Source organism: Hemitrygon akajei, chromosome 7 (assembly GCF_048418815.1).
Source record: "Hemitrygon akajei chromosome 7, sHemAka1.3, whole genome shotgun sequence".
Lineage (NCBI taxonomy): Eukaryota > Metazoa > Chordata > Chondrichthyes > Myliobatiformes > Dasyatidae > Hemitrygon > Hemitrygon akajei.
The window spans coordinates 164,837,575-164,858,677 of record NC_133130.1 but is presented as its reverse complement, the minus strand read 5'-3'; the positions used below and the strand labels follow the sequence as shown (position 1 = coordinate 164,858,677).

The 21,103-nt window shown below is 46.8% G+C and overlaps 1 protein-coding gene across 1 annotated transcript in view; it reads left to right on the top strand.

Moving 5' to 3' along the window:
* LOC140731133 (multiple epidermal growth factor-like domains protein 9) overlaps positions 1-21,103 on the top strand; it is a 204,577-nt gene that overhangs the window by 125,783 nt on the left and 57,691 nt on the right. The window contains exon 3 of the mRNA XM_073052455.1: positions 13,192-13,331. Coding sequence (XP_072908556.1) covers positions 13,192-13,331 — 140 coding nt within the window. The remainder of the gene's footprint in view (positions 1-13,191; positions 13,332-21,103) is intronic.

The window sequence follows — 21,103 nt, the reverse complement described above, 5'->3', positions numbered from 1 at the left end:
ATTGGACTGAAATGTGGATAGGTACGTGGATGGGAGGCATATGGAGTTCAGGCTGCAGGTTGATGGGACCGGGGGCAGATTTAGTTTGTCATGGACGAGGTGGACCGAAGGGCTATAGTGTTTTATGACTGTAACTCATTTTCAAGGATTCTACAACAAATGGTCACAGAGTTATTTATTTATTATTATTTTCTTTTTGTATTTGCACATGTTGTCTTCATTTGTCAAGTCAAGTCAACTTTGCACACTGCTTGTCAGTCTTTGTAGTTTCTTATTTATTCTACGGTGTTTCTTTGTGAATGCCTGCAAGGAAATGAATCTCAGAGTTAAATATGGTGACAAAGACTCGGCTTGATAAGACGTTTATCTTGAACTTAACTATGGAGAATTGGTCCAGGCTTTTCCCTGGAACAGAAAACTACCTGCGAAGTTGCCGTTCAATTCTGCCAGATGTCTTTATCTGCGTAATTTGCTCAGAGGGGTGGCATTAATGAAAGATCAAAGACCCTCAGCTGGGACGGCTGGGCTGCATAAGACTGGTGTCATGGAGGAGAATGCTAGTGTGGACTGTTATCAGATGAACATGTGTTACACATTCTGTTCCCTTACAAATTCAAGTGAAAACAGATTGTACCCGGTAGCTGTTCTCACTCTTTCCTTTGTGTAAGATAGAATCTTTATAGATTTTTTTCCCCTAAACAACAGACCACATTTACCACAGAACCGAATGGAAATCTCCGCCGCAGTCCTTCTGAGACAGATTCTCATGCAGCCGCTATGTTTGTATATCGCCATATGAAAATAAACACAGCCATTGCCTTTTCCTGACTTCCTGATCACTGGCAGCTCCCCCCCCCCCCCCCACCCAATGTTTGAAGAGAGGTTAGGGCAATAAATACTGACCACGTTAGCTACACCCAGCTCTGTGTCTTAAACACAAGAGATTCTGCAGATGCTGGAAATCCTAACACACACAAAATGCTGGTGGAACTCAGCAGCTCAGGCAGAGTCGATGTAGGGCACTTCAGGCTGACGTCCTTCATCAGGACCAACGAAGGATCGTGGTCTGAAACATCAGCTGTTCACTGCCCGGTATTGATGCTGCCTGTCCAGCCGAGTTCATCCAACAATTCCATGTCTGCTTCTGTGCTTTCAGAATTAGGTTTAATGTCACTGCCACGTATCATGAAATTTGTTTTTTTTTTATGACAGCGTTTTTTATGCAAAGCATAGTAATAAAAACTGTAAATTACAATAAGAAATGCAGTGGAGTCTGGTTAATTAGGATATTTTGGCCCAATTAAGCAGCTGCCCCAATTACTAAAAATGTCATGGAAATAGTTAAAAAGGTATTAAAAAAAAAGGACAAACTAAGTAACAAGTTCTGTATTTAAATGAAATACAGCACAAATTAAAACACCACCTATAGTACTACAGTATTATAAAATTGCATTAGTTCGTAATTGATGAAGGAATTCATCCAGTGTATGATGCCGCGTTCTTTAGATTATCTGTAAATAAACAATATCAGTGGAATGCCTTCATACAAAGCTTTCAAGGATTGCATTCTCCAATCTTCATTTTCATTATAACATTCAAGATTTTTATCAATTCCTTCAAATCCTTCACAGTTCCTAACTTGTTAAAGTGGTGAAATCGTGAATACACTGTCCTTCCTCTCCCCCTGTCCTGTCATCTCTGACCACGGTAATGCCCTATCTCCCCCTGTCCGGTGATCCCTGACCACGGGAACACTGTCTCCCCCGTCCGGTGATCACTGACCAAGGGAACACTGTCTCCCCCTGTCCGGTGGTCCCTGACCATGGGAACACTGTCTCCCCCTGTCCGGTGATCCCTGACCACGGGAACACTGTCTCCCCTGTCCAGTCATCCTTGACCACGGAGACACTGTCTCCCCCTGTCCGGTGGTCCCTGACCACGGGAACACTGTCTCCCCTGTCCGGTGGTCCCTGACCACGGGAACACTGTCTCCCCCTGTCCGGTGGTCCCTGACCACGGGAACACTGTCTCCCCCTGTCCGGTGGTCCCTGACCACGGGAACACTGTCTCCCCCGTCCGGTGATCACTGACCACGGGAACACTGTCTCCCCCTGTCCGGTGATCCCTGACCACGGGGACACTGTCTCCCCCTGTCCGGTGGTCCCTGACCACGGGAACACTGTCTCCCCCTGTCCGGTGATCCCTGACCACGGGAACACTGTCTACCCTGTCCGGTGATCCCTGACCACGGGAACACTGTCTCCCCCTGTCCGGTGGTCCCTGACCACGGGGACACTGTCTCCCCCTGTCCGGTGGTCCCTGACCACGGGAACACTGTCTCCCCCTGTCCGGTGATCCCTGACCACGGGAACACTGTCTCCCCCGTCCGGTGATCCCTGACCACGGGAACACTGTCTCCCCCTGTCCAGTGGTCCCTGACCACGGGAACACTGTCTACCCCGTCCGGTGATCCCTGACCACGGGAACACTGTCTCCCCCTGTCCGGTGGTCCCTGACCACGGGGACACTGTCTCCCCCTGTCCGGTGGTCCCTGACCACGGGAACACTGTCTCCCCCTGTCCGGTGAACCCTGACCACGGGGACACTGTCTCCCCCTGTCCGGTGATCCCTGACCACGGGAACACTGTCTACCCTGTCCGGTGATCCCTGACCACGGGGACACTGTCTCCCCCTGTCCGGTGATCCCTGACCACGGGAACACTGTCTCCCCCTGTCCGGTGATCCCTGACCACGGGGACACTGTCTCCCCCTGTCCGGTGATCCCTGACCATGGGAACACTGTCTACCCTGTCCAGTGATCCCTGACCACGGGAACACTGTCTCCCCCTGTCCAGTCATCCTTGACCACGGGAACACTGTCTCCCCCGTCCGGTGGTCCCTGACCACGGGAACACTGTCTACCCTGTCCGGTGATCCCTGACCACGGGAACACTGTCTCCCCCTGTCCGGTGATCCCTGACCATGGGAACACTGTCTCCCCCTGTCCGGTGATCCCTGACCACGGGAACACTGTCTCCCCTGTCCAGTCATCCTTGACCACGGGAACACTGTCTCCCCCTGTCTGGTGGTCCCTGACCACGGGAACACTGTCTCCCCCTGTCCGGTGATCCCTGACCACGGGAACACTGTCTCCCCCGTCCGGTGGTCCCTGTCTTCAACTGTACACATGTATACCACCAAACGAAACAATGTGCCTCTGGCTCATGGAGCACAACACAGTGCATATAACTCGCACACATAACACACAAAATAATATTACTACACATAAATTAACATAATAAGATGCATTTATGATACAAGTCAAAAAGGAAACTATATAGTGTTACTGTTGCTTCAGACGTGATGAGACCCGGGTGGGGGCAGAGAGTCCAGTCGACTTTCAGCCTGGGAGAAAATGTTGTTTTCCATCCTACCAGTCCTTGTGCTAATGCTGCAGTACCTCCTGCCTGGTGATAGGGGGTCAGAGAGATTGTTGGACACAGGGGAAGTATCACTGACAATGCTTAGGACACCACTGTCCCTCTGCTGGGCATATGTTGGCAGGACACTGGCCTTCTGTCTCGCACTGGCTAGAGAGTTACTGAGGGCCTTCTGGGCGTAGGCTAGTGGCACTGACAGTGTGCTACATGTGTTGATCCATTTGCTGAGTGTATGCTGGGTGTGACTAACTGGGGAGCCTGCTACTGCCCAATGGATCAAACACTCATTGTGCTGTGAATGAGGGAAATAGACATCATCGTGGATGCAATCTGACCTCTTGACTGGTAACTTCACTCAAGCAGGGCAAATTCTTTGTAATTATATGACAGAGCATATGCAAAATTGGTAGGACCATGCTTCACTAATCGCCATGCTTCCTTTAATAGAGGACTCCAGGACCAGAGGGACATCCACTTAGAACAGAGATGAGGAGGAATTTCTTTAGCTAGAGAGCGGTGAATCTGTGGACTTCAGCCAGAGACGGCTGTAAATGGCCAAGTCATTAGGTATATTTAAAGTGGAAGTTGATGGGTTCTTGATTAGTCCGGGCATCAAAGGTTACAGGGAGAAGGCAGGAGAATGGAGTTGAGTTGGCTATTAATCCTCCTTACAGTCCAAAGATATCCAGGAGAGTAGGTCATTGTAACTTGTCCTGTGATTAGGCTCGGGTTAAGTTGGGGGTTGCTGGGTGGTGTGGCTCGAAGGGCTGGAAGGCCCTCTTCTTTGCTGGATGTCAAATAAATAAATAGAAATCAGTCATGCTGTAATGTTAAATCAGACTCAATGGGCTGAATGGCCTAATTCTGTTCCTCTGTCTTATGGTCTTATTTTATCTGTCTGTCTTTGCAGAGAAGTCCTGCCACGTCCTGTTGGGAATAACTGAGTCATCCAGGGGAAGGGGTTGGGCACACTGAGGATGGGAATCTAAGGACTGACTGAATGTCCTCGTTACAGGGCAGCACTGTATCACAGAGTTTAGCAGCGACTGCCGCTGTCTGTGAGGAGTCTGTACCTTCTCCCTTTCACTCTGTGGGTTTCCTCTAGGTGCTCCACTTGCTTCCCACGTTCCAAAGGCGTACGGCTTAGGGTTAGTAAGTTGTGGACATGCTAGGAGGGAACTGATAAACGACGAGTACGCACAGGTTTTATTTGGCCACTGGGAAACAGTGATTCCATTGATCATCATGAAGGATTCCCACCCTCCCTGCCCATGGACTGCTAGTCTCACTCCCATCAGGGAGGAGGCTACGTAGCATCCACACCAGGACCACCAGACTCAAAACAGTTACTCTCCCCAAGCCGTCAGGCTGAGCAACACCTCCACCCACTAACCCACCCCTCCACACCCCCTAACCCACCCCTCCACATCCCCTAACCCACCCCTCCACATCCCCTAACCCACCTCTCCTCACCCCCTAACACACCTCTCCACATCCCCTAACCCACCCCTCCACATCCCCTAACCCACCCCTCCACACCCCCTAACCCACCTCTCCACACCCCCTAACCCTCCTCTCCACACCCCCTAACCCACATCTCCACACCCCCTAACCCATCTCTCCACACCCCCTAACCCATCTCTCCACACCCCCTAACCCATCTCTCCACACCCCCTAACCCACCCCTCCACATCCCCTAACCCATCTCTCCACACCCCCTAACCCACCTCTCCTCACCCCCTAACCCACCCCTCCACATCCCCTAACCCACCCCTCCACACCCCCTAACCCACCTCTCCACACCCCCTAACCCACCTCTCCACATCCCCTAACCCACCTCTCCTCACCCCCTAACCCACCTCTCCTCACCCCCTAACCCTCCTCTCCACATCCCCTAACCCACCTCTCCTCACCCCCTAACCCACCTCTCCTCACCCCCTAACCCACCCCTCCACATTCCTTAACCCACCTCTCCACATCCCCTAACCCACCCCTCCACATCCCCTAACCCACCCCTCCTCACCCCCTAACCCACCTCTCCACACCCCCTAACCCACCCCTCCACATCCCCTAACCCACCCCTCCACATCCCCTAACCCACCCCTCCACATCCCCTAACCCACCCCTCCACACCCCTTAACCCACCCCTCCACATCCCCTAACCCACCCCTCCACATCCCCTAACCCACCCCTCCACACCCCTTAACCCACCTCTCCTCACCCCCTAACCCACCCCTCCACATCCCCTAACCCACCCCTCCACATCCCCTAACCCACCTCTCCACACCCCCTAACCCACCTCTCCACACCCCCTAACCCACCTCTCCACACCCCCTAACCCTCCTCTCCACATCCCCTAACCCACCTCTCCTCACCCCCTAACCCACCCCTCCACATCCCTTAACCCACCTCTCCACATCCCCTAACCCACCCCTCCACATCCCCTAACCCACCCCTCCTCACCCCCTAACCCACCCCTCCACATCCCCTAACCCACCCCTCCACACCCCTAACCACCCCTCCACATCCCCTAACCCACCCCTCCACACCCCTAACCCTCCTCTTCTCACCCCCTAACCACCCCTCCACATCCCCTAACCCTCCTCTCTTCACCCCCTAACCCACCCCTCCACATCCCCTAACCCACCTCTCCTCACCCCCTAACCCTCCTCTCCACACCCCCTAACCCTCCTCTCCACATCCCCTAACCCATCTCTCCACACCCCCTAACCCATCTCTCCACACCCCCTAACCACCTCTCCTCACCCCCTAACCCTCCTCTCCACACCCCCTAACCCTCCTCTCCACATCCCCTAACCCATCTCTCCACACCCCCTAACCCACCTCTCCTCACCCCCTAACCCTCCTCTCCACACCCCCTAACCCTCCTCTCCACATCCCCTAACCCACCCCTCCACATCCCCTAACCCACCTCTCCTCACCCCCTAACCCTCCTCTCCACACCCCCTAACCCTCCTCTCCACATCCCCTAACCCATCTCTCCACACCCCCTAACCCTCCTCTCCTCACCCCCTAACCATCGCTACTTCATCATTTTCTGTCAGTCACCTTGTGTACAGACACTCCTGTGCCTAGTGTCACTTAATGGACATACAGTCAATCTATGTACAGTATATAGGCACTCTTACATATTTATATTTTTTCTTCTTTGCTCTTGTGTACCAGAAATGATATTAAACGTTCTTGAATCTTGATTTGATCTTAACTGCCTATCTAGTTGCCATAACCCTGTAACTCTGAATTGATTTATATTTATTGTTTATTATTATTTTTTAAATTACTTATTGTTCTTTATCTTATTGTGTGTTGTTTTTTGTGCTGCATCTGATCCAGAGTAATGATTATTTTGTTCTCTTTTACATTTGTGTACTGGGAATGACATTAAACAATCTTGAATCTTGAATGCTGAACTGCAGTGAAATTACCTGCCTAGTGATACCCAAAGTTCAGATTCTGTCTCACCATCATTACCATGCATTTAGACTCAGCTAATGTTTACACTGAAATCCTACTGATGGGTAATAATGACCACAAAACTACTGAATGTTACCAAAACTCTCTGTGCCACTAGCTTCCTCCAGGCTGACCTGATCCATTGGGGTTTTTTTCTAATTCCAGTGTGATAGATTCTTAAATGCTTTTGGATATGGCTAAATGAGAGCCTAGATTCAAAGGCTGGGTAGTAAATTCTGGCCCTGCTGCTTATTAGAGCCTAGATTCAAATGCCAGGGAGCGAATGCTGGCCCTGCCTGATTAGTGAATAAATAAGAAGGAACAGGAGGCAACACACACAAAATGTAGGAGGAACTTAGATCAGGCAATTTCAAGAGAGGGGACTAAACAGTCAATGTTTTGGGCTGAGACATCCTCAGGACTGGAAAGAAAGGGGGAAGATGTCAGAGTAAGACAATGGGGGGGGGGTAGGGAAGGAGGACAAGCTGGAAGGTGATAGGTGAGACAGGTAAGGGAGATGAAGTGTCTCAAAACCCAACTCCTACCACCTGCAAAGAAGTACATTTATTAAAACTATTGTTGGTCTATCACTGGACAGAACAGCATGCTGCAATTTCCATGAATAGGCCGTGTCTCTGTGCACAGTACATTCACCCGTGCTGTTCTACCCTGGGAACCACGTGTGCATTCAGGTCTTCGGCAGTCGTCATAGCAACATCTGAAGGAGGCAGCTAGAGAATAAATTAAACCTTGGCTTTTTATAAAATTAAGAGCATATCTATTGGGCTGACAAATCATTACCAGACAGTGGACTTGAGCAAAGCATTCTGAAGGAGACTTCAGTGATTAGCAACAGGATGAACATTTAATCTGGCTCTTTATGAAAACTGTTGGCTCCTGCTTGCTGAACACACGACTACCTTCTCAACTCAATACTGATTATATCAAAATGACCTGGTAGTTCAGTTGAAGATTTTTTTAAAAGAAATGTTTCCTGGTGGAGCTGACTTGGTTTAAATTGTCTTTGATCTGTTGAGAATTTAGCAAGGATTAAAGATCGGCTTTATTCTCCAGATACATTTCTGTGGTTTGGGAATTTGCTGCGGTGTGTTGGTCAGGGTGGGACATGCAACAAAAAACATCAACATTCAACAATTGTAAAGAATAAAGAATTGTATAAAAATAAAGTTAGAGGTTAAAGTAGGGATATGGAATCAAATGTGTATAAATACATAAATATCAGCATGTATTTACAATGTAAACAGTGGTTTAAAGCATTTTGCGTGCAGTGATGGGGAGGGGGTAGAATAGATCGAAGGAGGTGGGGGGGGGGGAAACAGGAATGGTTATTCAGATGAACTGCCTGGGGGAAGAAAGTTCTAAAGTAATGAGAGGTTTTTGTTTTAATATATTTTAGTGCTTTCCGGAAGGGAGCTTTTGGTTCAGGACAGGAGCGAGTGCTTTGACAAACTTTTATTGGCTTGTGGCAGACTCTGCTCAGCAGGCTTGGCGTTAGGTCACCGCTTCAGCTTCCTGAGCCCCTCTCTTGGCAGGTCCGCATAGTATTGAATTTGTTTTGATGAGCTGCTTGCTTTTAAACAACGTCTATTATCTACGGCATCCCCCTGGTGTCAATAGTAATTCTCTGTTTATCAGAGAGTCATTGAACACAACAGCACAGAACTAGGCCCTTTGGCCCATCCAGTCCATGCCAGACCATTTAAACTGCCTACTCCCATTGACCTGCACCGAGACTACAGCCCTCCATACCCTCTCATCCATGTACCCATCCAAACGTCTCTTGAATGCTGCACTCAAACTCACATCCACCTCTTGTGCTGCCAGCTCATTCCATCCTCTCACCACCCTCTGAGCGAAGAAGTTCCCCCTCAGGGTCCTCTGAAACATTTCACCTTTCACCCTTAACTGATGACCTCTTGTTCTAGTCTCACCCAACCTGTGGAAAAAGCCTGCTTGCATTTACCCTGTCTATACCCTTCATAATGCTTGTATACCTCTGTCAAATCTCCCATGTTCTTCTGTGCTCTGTTATCAGAACATTGGGTAATCTTGTAGCTACAACACTGTTTGAGGCCACTTCGAGAACTGCTCCAGGTGAGGGGCCCTAACCTCGGGCATTACACTGCCCGGTCCCATGTGGTCCCTGCAGTCTGACACCAGGTATTTTAGTTGAGGTTGTGATGTAGATTTCAGCAGCGCACACCATTGCTGATGCCTGGCTTAAAATAAAGGTCTACCTAAAGAGACATTCACAAATTCCAAGCATATAAAGTGTGTTGGAACTCAGTGATAAGAGGCATAGATCGTGTGGATAGGCAGAGACCTTTCCCCAGGGTGGAAATGACAAATACAAGGAGGCACAATTTTCAGGTGATTGGAGGATGTCAGAGCTAAGTTTTTTACACAGAGAGAGGTGGGTGTATTGAACACACTGCTCAGGGTGGTGATAAAGACAGATACATTGGGGGCATTTAAGAGACTCTTAGATAGACACATGGAGGATAGAAAAGTGAAAAGCTCTGTGGGAGGGAAGGGTTAGATCGATTTTGGAGTAGGTTATAAGGTTGACACAACACCATGTACTGAAGGCCCTGTACTGTATATGTTCTATGTTCCTGGAGGCTATGGACATGTAGGCATTTGGCATCTTGGTTAAGCTGCTTCTGAGGGGGAAGCAGACAGAAAGGTGAGCTTATAATGTGGCTGAGGATATAACCAAGGAACTCGGAACTGTTATTCCAGTTCACAGCTAATGAATGATCCTTGTGAGTTCGGTGAAACACTGCTGTTTCAAACACAGTACTGTTGCTGTTAACATGGCTCCTAATGCCACATTTTCAAACCAGGATGCAAGTTATTGCTAAAAACAGTTGAAGTAAGAAGCTAATTTAATCTTGTACATCTTGCTTAAGATTTCCAGCATCTGCAGAATCTCTTGTGTTTAATCTTGTAAATAACTTTGAGTGGGAAGAACTGGATTGATCTTTGGAGAAATAATCAGTGTGAAATTTACTTAAGGACCAGTAAATCAGCTCATGAACAGTTTTAGACACAGCAGTTCGTGAGAAAAAAATCGCATCCATTGTCTCAGGTAGATCGAAGTTCTCAGATAGATAATGTAAGACTCTCAAGCTGTAGTCAAGAGTTCTTGATAAATGTTCTATGTATGTAGCTCCATCACACGTCAAACAAACTTCGCACTCTCTTTACTCACGAGAAGATGGACGGCCAGCTCCTTTTTCCTAGCATGGAAATGGGTAATATGACCGGATATACCTTTAAGGTCCTTATGAAGGGACTTGACCCGAAACATCGACTGCTTTTCCCACTCTATAGATGCTGCCTGAACTGCTCCAGCATTTTGTGTGTGTTGCTCGGGATTTCCAGCATCTGCAGAATCCCTTGTGTTTATGATCACCAGCTGTGTCTGGTTTCTCCAGTGTAGAGGGGAGCACACTGTGAACACTGAACACACCACATTGGCTAAGTACAGCTCCCACACAATTTACAAGTTTGCTGATGACACCACTGTTGTTGGCTGTATCAATGGTGGTGATGAATCAACATACAGAAGGGAGATTGAAAATTTGGCTGAGTGATGTAATAACAACAACCTTTCACTCAATGTCAATAAGACCAAGGAACTGATAGTAGACTTTAAGAGAGGAGAACCAGAGGTCCATGAGCCAATAATGATCAGTGGTAGAGAGGGTCTGTAAATTCCTGGGTGTCTGTATCTCAGAAGACCTATCCTGGGCCCATCATATAATTGCGAAGAAAGCACAACAGTGCCTCTTCTTCCTCAGGAGTCTGCGGAGATTCAGCATGTCACCGAAAACCTTGGCAAACGACTATAGAAGTGTGGTGGGAAGTGTGCATTTTATAGGCTGCGTTACGGCCTGGTATGGGAAGACCAATGTTTTTGAGTGGAAAATCCTACAAAAGGTAGTGGATTCAACCCACTACATCATGGGTAAAACCTTCAGACAATTGAGCACATCTACATAAAACTTTGCCGTAGAAAAGCAGCATCCATCATCAAAGATCCTCACCACCCAGGACACGTTCTTTTCTCACTGCTGTCGTCAGGTAGAAGGTGCAAGTGCCCCAGGAGTCGCACCACCAGGTTCAAGAACGGTTACTACCCTTCAACCACCAGGCTCTTGAACAACAGGGGATAGCTACACTTATTTATATTGTTATTTGTTTATTTATTTATTTGTCTGCATTTGTGGTTTGTTTATAGTTGACAGTTCCTGATGCTTACAGTTTACAGTTACTGTTCTTTAGATTTGCTAAGTACAGTATACCCACAGAAAAGGGTTGTATGTGGTGACATGTGTGTACTCTGAAAATAAATTGTACTTTCTACTTCTGAACTTTGAATGTTGGGTTTCCAGTCATCCCTATCTCACCTATCCCTGCAAGTGGCACAAGTGCTACACACCTGTTCCTACGCCTCCATTCAGGGCCCCAAACAGTACGTCCAGGTGAGGCAACGCTTCACTGTAAATCTTTCGGGGGTCATCTACTCTATCTGCTGCTCCCGGTGTGGGCTGCACTACATGGTTTAGACCTGACAGATTGGGGGACTGCTTTGTCGAGTACCTTCACTATGGCCACCACAAAAAGTGGGATTTCCCAGTGGCCAACCATTTTAATTCCAATCCCCGTCCCTATTCCAACATGTCACACCATAGCCTACTCTACTCCCACAATGAGGCCATTCTTGGGATAGAGGAACAACACCTCGTATTCTATCTTGGTAGACTCCAACCTGATAGCATGAGTGTCGATTTCTCCAACTTCTGGTAATTTCTCTCTTTCCCCCTTTTCTCTTTTTCCACTCTGGTTCCCCTCCTACCTCTTACTCTTACTTCTCCTCACCTGCCTATCACCTCCTCCAGGTCCCCTCCTCCTTCCCTTTCTCCCATGGTCCATTCGCCTCTCCTATCAAATTCCTTCCCCAGCCCTTTACCTCTAACACCTATCAACTTCCAGCTTCACACTTCATTCCCACCCACCCGGTCTCACCACCTTACCCTCTCCTCCGCCTTTTTATTCTGACTTCTTCCCCCTTGCTTCCCAGTCCTGATGAATGGTCTGGCCTGAAACATCTCAGAGTGACCACAGAGGTCGGAACCCAATCAGCTGCTGCTTTCCCTCAGTGCTAAATACTCCTGTAAAGTGGTAATAATGAGTTAATGTTTGCTTGTTCTGTTCAATTTTTTGTATAACACAAACAAGGGAAAGTCTGTTAACGGTGGGCCATTTACCGAGCAGTAACATAGTCTTAGTGGCTTCAGTGGGAGTTTTCGCTCTTCACAGGGCATTGATATGATGACAGTCCAGAACACACCCTCTCGTCTTATTTACAGCTTTGCTGTTCTTTTGAGGAAATAAATAGACTCCCATTACCACACTTTTAAAGATGAACTTTATTTGTCACATCTACATCGAAACATACAGTGAAATGTGTCGCTCGTGTCAAGTCAAATCAGTGAGATGTGGTGGAGTAGCCTGTAAGTGTTACCACAATTCTGGCACCATCATAGCAACCCCACAAGTTATTAACCCTAACCTTTACGTCTTTGGAATGTGAGAGGAAACCAGAGCACCCGAAGGAAATGCTTGCGGTGACGAGGAGAACGTACGGACTCCTTACAGACAGTGGCGGAATGGAACCCAGGGCTCTGCTACTGTAATACCATTACACTCACCACTACACTACCCTGCAGATTGACTTGATCAATAAATGATCCTTTTCAGAACATATTTAAGATGGCACTTTATCAAATTTTCTTGAAGGTTAGTAGGAGAAATGACTCTGAAATGATTGAACTTCTGACCAGTCCTTCCCATACAACTCCTGTGGCTGTGTATCCACTTCAGAATTTCTGGAAGAGTCATTTTCAGGGACAGAGCGCAATCCTTAAATTGTGGACTTAATTAATTTACTAAAACTGCCCTCGGTGAGTAAGGGAACAAAGTTCTCAAACTTTGTGTATGTCACACAACAACTGTACAGATAAAATAATCTGCATAGCTGGGCGGAATTATTCAGAGAAAATGAATTCTACATAAGTGCTCTTTTTTTTACACTGAAAGGTCTGCTTACTATGAACTTAAATTTCTGTAAAACCCCACAAGCCTATTAATCATTTTTAAACAATGTATTGAAAATGCAATAGTTGTTTCTCTGTAATCCAGGTGAATTTCCCAGCTCTGACTTGTTCTCGTTGGAATTTTTCTACAGCATGGGAAAGTGCCATTGCAAACCTGGGGTGACCGGTCCAAAGTGTAACCAGTGCCAGCCACTGCATTACCAGCTGAGTGACACTGGATGTAAACCTTGCCAGTGTAACAACCTCTCACTGATGTGTGACTCCAGAACAGGTACGTGTGACCCCGGAAAAGATGGGTGTGGCCCCAGAACAGGTACGTGTGGGGTGACCTCCACATGTCACATATAGATTCCACACGATATAAGTCATTGTGAGGCTGCATGTGGAGTACTGTGTACAGTTTTGATCACCTTGTTCTAGGAAAGACCCTGTGAAGATGGAGAGGAGAGAATTACAGGAATGCTGACTGGGGGCCTAGGTTATAGAGGGGAGACGTTTAGAAGAGACCTAAGCACATTGGTTGTTTGTCTGCATAGTTGCATTTACTGTGTAGACATATGTCTTTGTTCAACTGTGAACGTGAGGTGTGTTGTTTTTCATTAATTCTATTGCGGTGTTGCTTTGCTTTCTGGCTTCCTGCAAGAAAATGAATCTCAGGGTTTTATATAGTGATGTATCTGTACTTTGATAATAAATTTACTTTGAATTTTGAGAGGAATTTCTTTACACAGAGGGTAGTGGATTGTCACCTTGTTGTGGTGGAGAAGCTTGTGTGGTCCTGAGATCCCGAGAGTGATGCCGTCTGGAGCTGTGCTCCTGGTAGGGTCACCCATGGCGATAAGGTCGAGGGTGAGGTCCCTGACAAAGAACAATCCAACCAAGACCTCAACGGTGGAACAGGCAGACGAAGTTACTTCGAACTCAACGGCTGTGAAGGCGGATGAAGGCTGCAACAAATCCATCAGCTCCAATTGTCGTGGTTTCCATGCCATTGGAATCAGTTGGTTGATTTGTGAAGTATCGTGTGCTTCTTGGAGTGCAACATCAAGTATACGTTAAACAAATACACGCACAGGCCTTTGCTCTGTGATAGACCATCATCCTAGACCTCGAGGGATAGCCACGACGAGTGTGTACCAGGAAAGAGCTGCCAAAGGAAATGGGCAGAGTGGGTACACTGCAACATTTAACAGGCTTTTGGATCGATACATGGGGCAACTTTAACTCCAGGGAGGATGCTGTGGTGAGCGTGGACCAGTTGGGCTAAATGGCCTGTTTCCAGGCCTGTATGACTCTGAGTCCAACAGGCCAGTCACCCTGGGCATAGATTATTGGCAGGAGCAGAGGGGACAGTAGAAGGACAGTGGAGAAGAACTTAAGGCACTTGAACGAGATATTTTGACATGGGAGTGGCTGATATGTCACAAATTCCTCCTTGTGCTGAGAAGTTGCATGAGGAGTTTCGTTAATGAGTCATGAGATGTTGTAAATTCTTGGAGAGGTTACATCATCATGTGTCTACAGCTATATCCTCCACCAGTGGAATAAACTTTGCAGTAATCAGCTGCCGTATCTGGTGTATGACAGAAGAATCAAGGATCAATTTTACCTGCCATATATATTTACATAAATTAGGAATTGGCTCTGATGTGTTGGTCAGGGTGTGACATGCAACAGAAAACAACATTCAACAATTACACAGAATAAACAGTTACATAAAACAAGATAGAGTATAAACTACGGGTATGGAATAAAAGTTCAAAGTGAAATTAAATTTATTACCCAAGTACAGTCGGCCCTCCTTATCCGCGGGGGATTGGTTCTCAGACCCCCAGCGGATACCAAAAATCGCGGATGATCAAGTCCCTTATTTAACCTGTCTCAGTGCGGTGGTCTTTAGAACCCAGCGGAACCCCGGACTTTATTTAACATGTTCAGTGCGGTGGACATTAGGACCCGGCGCAGTTCTGAATCTGCAGTGTTTCTGTTCATGAAAATAATCACGATCATGATTGAAAATAATGTGGAAGTAATAAAGCGATCGGGAAGAGGTGAAACGCCATCGGTCATTGGAAAAGCGTTAGGCTACAGTCGGTCAACGATCGGAACAATTTTAATGGAGCATGTGAAAGGCCCTGCCCCGATGAAAGCTACAATTATTACTAAGTAACGCAGTGGTTTAATTATTGAAATACGTATGTTTCTTAAGTGTTTTATATGCATAGAAAGGTAAAATATATACTATATACTAAGAAAAACGTTTGACTAACTAGATAGATAGATAGATAGATACTTTATTCATCCCCATGGGGAAATTCAACTTTTTTCCAATGTCCCATACACTTGTTGTAGCAAAACTAATTACATACAATACTTAACTCAGTAAAAAAATATGATATGCATCTAAATCACTATCTCAAAAAGCATTAGTAATAGCTTTTAAAAAGTTCTTAAGTCCTGGCGGTTGAATTGTAAAGCCTAATGGCATTGGGGAGTATTGACCTCTTCATCCTGTCTGAGGAGCATTGCATCGATAGTAACCTGTCGCTGAAACTGCTTCTCTGTCTCTGGATGGTGCTATGTAGAGGATGTTCAGAGTTATCCATAATTGACCGTAGCCTACTCAGCGCCCTTCGCTCAGCTACCGATGTTAAACTCTCCAGTACTTTGCCCACGACAGAGCCCGCCTTCCTTACCAGCTTATTAAGACGTGAGGCGTCCCTCTTCTTAATGCTTCCTCCCCAACACGCCACTACAAAGAAGAGGGCGCTCTCCACAACTGACCTATAGAACATCTTCAGCATCTCACTACAGACATTGAATGACGCCAACCTTCTAAGGAAGTACAGTCGACTCTGTGCCTTCCTGCACAAGGCATCTGTGTTGGCAGTCCAGTCTAGCTTCTCGTCTAACTGTACTCCCAGATACTTGTAGGTCTTAACCTGCTCCACACATTCTCCATTAATGATCACTGGCTCCATATGAGGCCTAGATCTCCTAAAGTCCACCACCATCTCCTTGGTCTTGGAACTAACACGAAATAATACTGGATGTACATGTTCTGACTTAAAAACGGACTCAGGAATGGAACTCATTCATAACCCGGGGACTGCCTGTACTTTTAATTCATTTCTAGATTACTTATAATACCTAATACAATGTAAATGCTATGTAAATAGTTGTTATACTGTATTGTTTAGGGAATAATGACAAGAAAAAATACTCTGTACATGCTCAAACAATGAGTGCTGGAGAGAGAACTTCCGGGTTTTCCCGATCCGCCGTTGGTTGAATCCGTGTATGCGGAATCCACGGATAAAGAGGGCTGACTGTACATATATGTCACCATATACAATTCTGAGATTAATTTTATGCCTGTTTACGTAAATACCAGCATGTATTTACATTGTAAACTACATTAAACTGTCTGACCCATCATCAGCAAGTTACGTTCGGAATTGGTCCCAAAAAGCGCTTATAAGTATTTACGCAGAATATTGAAGGGAAGGATGATTAGGAACTTGATGGTTTGACAGATCCAGGTTCAATCCTGACCTCAGCTGCTCTCTGTGTGGAATTTGCACATTCTTCCTGTGCAGGAGTTGCTCAGATCCATCAGGTGTGTATGCAGTTTAACTAACGTCTGTAGGGCTGAATCACTGTGCATCACGCAAGTCCTTGACATTCTCTGTCAGGCACCAATTACCATCTTATACCACCTGGGGGTAATTTTAACCCATAACCGTTCATTAACTTCGTAAGAATGGCACTTCCCTGCCTGTGATGTCCATGTTGCTATGCAACAGTAGAACAGCAGTTAAATACTTTAAGCAATATCCTTCTGGTTCCTGATATTTTGCACATATCCTCTTTAGTTATGTTGTACCAGTTTGGACCTGCCCACTTACCCTCACAGAGACATGACTGAGCAGTTCGAGTTCCTCGCTTGGCCTTCTGTTGCCTGACTCTGCTCCTGGAGAGGGCACCAGGGTAGCATCGTGGTTAGTGCCACACTATTACCGTTCACAATGACATGATTTGGATTTCAATTCCAACATTCTTTGTAAGGAGTTTTATGTTCCTCCCCGTGTGTGTGTGTTTCCTCCGAATGCCCTGGTTTCCTCCCACAATCCAAAGACATACCAGTTAGTAGGTTAATTGGTCATTGTCATCTCCCCTGCTTTTAGGCTAGAGTTAATAGGTGGGTCGCGGCCCGTGCAGCTCATTGGTCAGTTCCACAAAGCATCTCCTAAATAAATAAATAAAATAAAGGAACTGAAACCTTTCAGAGTGAGGAATATGTTGGGGTCATTTCTCCAAGGACCAGAGGGTAAGAGGAGTATTGCAGGAGTGAGTGGTGGAGCCAGTACAGAATAGATGGGATGAAAGGCCTCCTCCAGGGCATGACTCATTATTGATTCAGATTCTGATTTTTTTTAATCACATGTACAGTGAAACATACAATGAAATGGATTGTTTGCCTTAACAACCAACACACCTAAGGACGTACTGGGTTACCGCACATTTCAGTAAAAGCATAGCATGCCCATAATGTTCAGCAAACCAACACCTGAAACAACAGCAAAACAAGCCCCTCTCCCCTCTCTGCCCTCTCTCTGTCCCCCCTCTCTGCCCCCTCTCTATCCCCCCTCTCTGCCCCCTCTCTATCTCCCCTCTCCCCCCACTCCTGCCCCCCTCCAGCTCTCCCCCTCTCCCACCCCTCTCACACCCACCTCTCCCTCTCCCCCCTCCCCCACACACACATACAACTTTCAGTGGCAGGACAGTCCACCTCAGGGCCTCCAGACTTGGGCTTGGGTCCTCAAACACTGGGACATCAGACTTCACGCCAGGTCCTGCTGAGTGCAGGTTTGATCTGAGGAGATTGGTAGTCACAGTGAACAAGGTGGACAGTAAGAGCCTTTCCCCAGGGTCAGAGACCCCAAAACCAGAGGGCACAGATACAAGGTAAGAGGAGAGAGATCTGAAAGAGAGGTAACTCCTTTACACAGAGGGTAATGAGTACCTGCAATGAGTTGCCAGTGGAAGTGATTGTGGTGAGGTAAGTGGCAACATTGATGGGGCACTTGGATAGATACGTGCAGGGAAGGGTCCTTCATCCCTCCTCCTTTCACAACTAAATCAAGGAAAGTTTTCTAAATCAATATATAGAGGTACCAACTAGAGAGGATGCAATATTAGATCTCTTATTAGGAAACAAGTTAGGACAAGTGACGGAAGTGTGTGTAGGGGAACACTTTGGGTCCAGTGATCATAACACCATTAGTTTCAACTTGGTCATGGATAAAGATAGATCTAGTCCTTGGGTTGAGGTACTAAACTGGAAAAAGGCCAGATTTGAAGAAATGAGAAAGGATCTAAAAAGGCAACACGAGTGAATCTGCAGATGCTGGAAATAAATAAAAACATAAAATGCTGGCAGAACTCAGCAGGCCAGACAGCATCTATGGGAGGAGGTAGTGACGACGTTTCGGGCTGACTCCTGATGAAGGGTTTTGGCCTGAAACGTCGTCACTACCTCTTCCCATAGATGCTGTCTGGCCTGCTGAGTTCTGCCAGCATTTTGTGTTTTTATTAGGATCTACAAGTATTTGGATAGATAGGGACTTATTAGGGAGAGTCAGGATGGCTTTGTGCGTGGTAGGTCATGTTCAACCAATCTATTAGAGTTTTTCGAGGAGGTTACCAGGAAAGTGGATGAAGGGAAGGCAGTGGATGTTGCCTACATGGACTTCACTAAGGCCTTTGACAAGGTCCCACATGGGAGGTTAGTTAGGAAGATTCAGTCACTAGGTATACATGGAGAGGTAGATGGTAGATGGGACATGGTTCCATTGGCTCAATGGGAGAAGTCAGAGAGTGGTAGTGGAGGATTGCTTCTCTGAGTGGAGGCCTGTGACTAGTGGTGTGCCACAGGGATCAGTGCTGGGTCCATTGTTATTTGTCATCTATATCAATGATCTGGATGATAATGTGGTAAATTGGATCAGTAAATTTGCTGATGATACAAAGATTGGAGATGTAGTGGACAGTGAGGAAGGTTTTCAAAGCCTGCAGAGGGATTTGGACCAGCTGGAAAAATGGGCTGACAAATGGCAGATGGAGTTTAATACAGACAAGTGTGAGGTATTGCACTTTGGAAAGACAAACCAAGGTAGAACATACAAGGTAAATGGTAGGACACTGAGGAGTGCAGTAGAACAGAGGGATCTGGGAATACAGATACATAATTCCCTAAAAGTGACATCACATGTAGATAGGGTCGTAAAGAGAGCTTTTGGTACATTGGCCTTTATAAATCAAAATATTGAGTATAAGAGTTGGAATGTTATGGTGAGGTTGTATAAGACATTGGTGAGGCCGAATTTGGAGTATTGTGTGCAGTTTTGGTCACCTAATTACAGGAAGGATATTAATAAGGTTGAAAGCGTGCAGAGAAGGTTTGTAAACCTTTGTAAAGGTTTGTAAGGATGTTGCCGGGACTTGAGAAACTGAGTTACAGAGAAAGGTTGAATAGGTTAGGACTTTATTCCCTGGAGCGTAGAAGAATGAGGGGAGATTTGATAGAGGTATATAAAATTATGATGGGTATAGATAGAGTGAATGCAAGCAGGCTTTTTCCACTGAGGCTAGGGGAGAAAAAAACCAGAGGACATGGGTTAAGGGTGAAAAAGGAAAAGTTTAAAGGGAACATTAGGAGGGGCTTCTTCACGCAGAGAGTGGTGGGAGTGTGGAATGAGCTGCCAGTTGAAGTGGTGAATGCAGGCTCACTTTTAACATTTAAGAAAAACTTGGACTGGTATATGGATGAGAGGGGTATGGAGGGATATGGTTCAGGTGCAGGTCAATGGGACTAGGCAGAAAAATGATACGGCACAGCCAAGAAGGGCCAAAAGGCCTGTTTCTGTGCTGTATGGTTCTATGGTTCTAACTAGGCTTGGGACGGTCATGGCAGAGTTCATGACTCTGAATGTCCAATATCAGGTCTAAATGCATCACTGGACAGGCTGAAGTTGTGAGTTCACACAAAATCATTATAGAGAACATCGGCTGAGTGGCGAGTATTTTGTGTTAAGTGTTGAGTATTCATGTTAACACCCATTCCGGGATAAGCGAGTCTTTTGTAATAAATGATGCAGTGACATTTTAATCCCTCCCGTTGAACACAGAGTTTGCCGCTGCCTTGGTGCTGGTCGGTTGGCTGTCCACCAGATCTGACGATGCCAGCTGGTTCTGTGTAGTTCTTCTGTTGTATATTCAAAGGTGGCTGTTGCGAGGAACATGGACCTCCTCAGTCAGGCCATGGAAACTGTCCCGGAAAACACAAAGTGCTGGAGCAACTCAGCAGGCCAGGCAGCATCTCTGGAAAAGTACAGTTGATGTTTCGGGTCAAAATCCTCCGACAGGACTGGAGAAAAAAAGCTAAGGAGTAGATTTAAAAGGTGGGGGGAGGAGAGAGAGAACCACCAGGTGATAGGTGAAACTTGGGGGGGGGGATGAAGTAAAGAGCTGGGAGTTTAATTGATGAAAGAGACTGAAGGCCATGGAAGAAAGAAAAAAGGGGGGAAGAGCACCAGAGTTAGGCGATGGGCGGGCAACAAGATAAGGTGAGAGAGGGAAAAGGGGATGGGGAATGGTGAAGGGGAGGTTAGGGGACATTACCGAAGTTAGAGAAATCAATGTTCATGCCATCGGGTTGGGAGCTACCCAAATGGAATATAAGGTGTTGCTCCTCCAACCTGAGTGTGGCCTCATTGTGACAGTGGAGGAAGCCAGCAGACTCACAAGTGAAGTGTCGCCTCACCTGGAAGGACTGTTTAGGTCCCTGAATGGTGGTGAGGGAGGAGGTGTAGGGGCAGGTGTAGCACTTGTTCCGCTTGCAAGGATAAGTGCCAGGAGGGAGATCAGTGTGGAGGGTCAAATGAACATGGGAGTCACTTAGGGAGCGATCCCTGTGGAAAGCAGAAAGTGGGGGTGGGGGCGGGGAGGGAAAGATGTGCTTGGTGGTGGGATCCCGTTGGA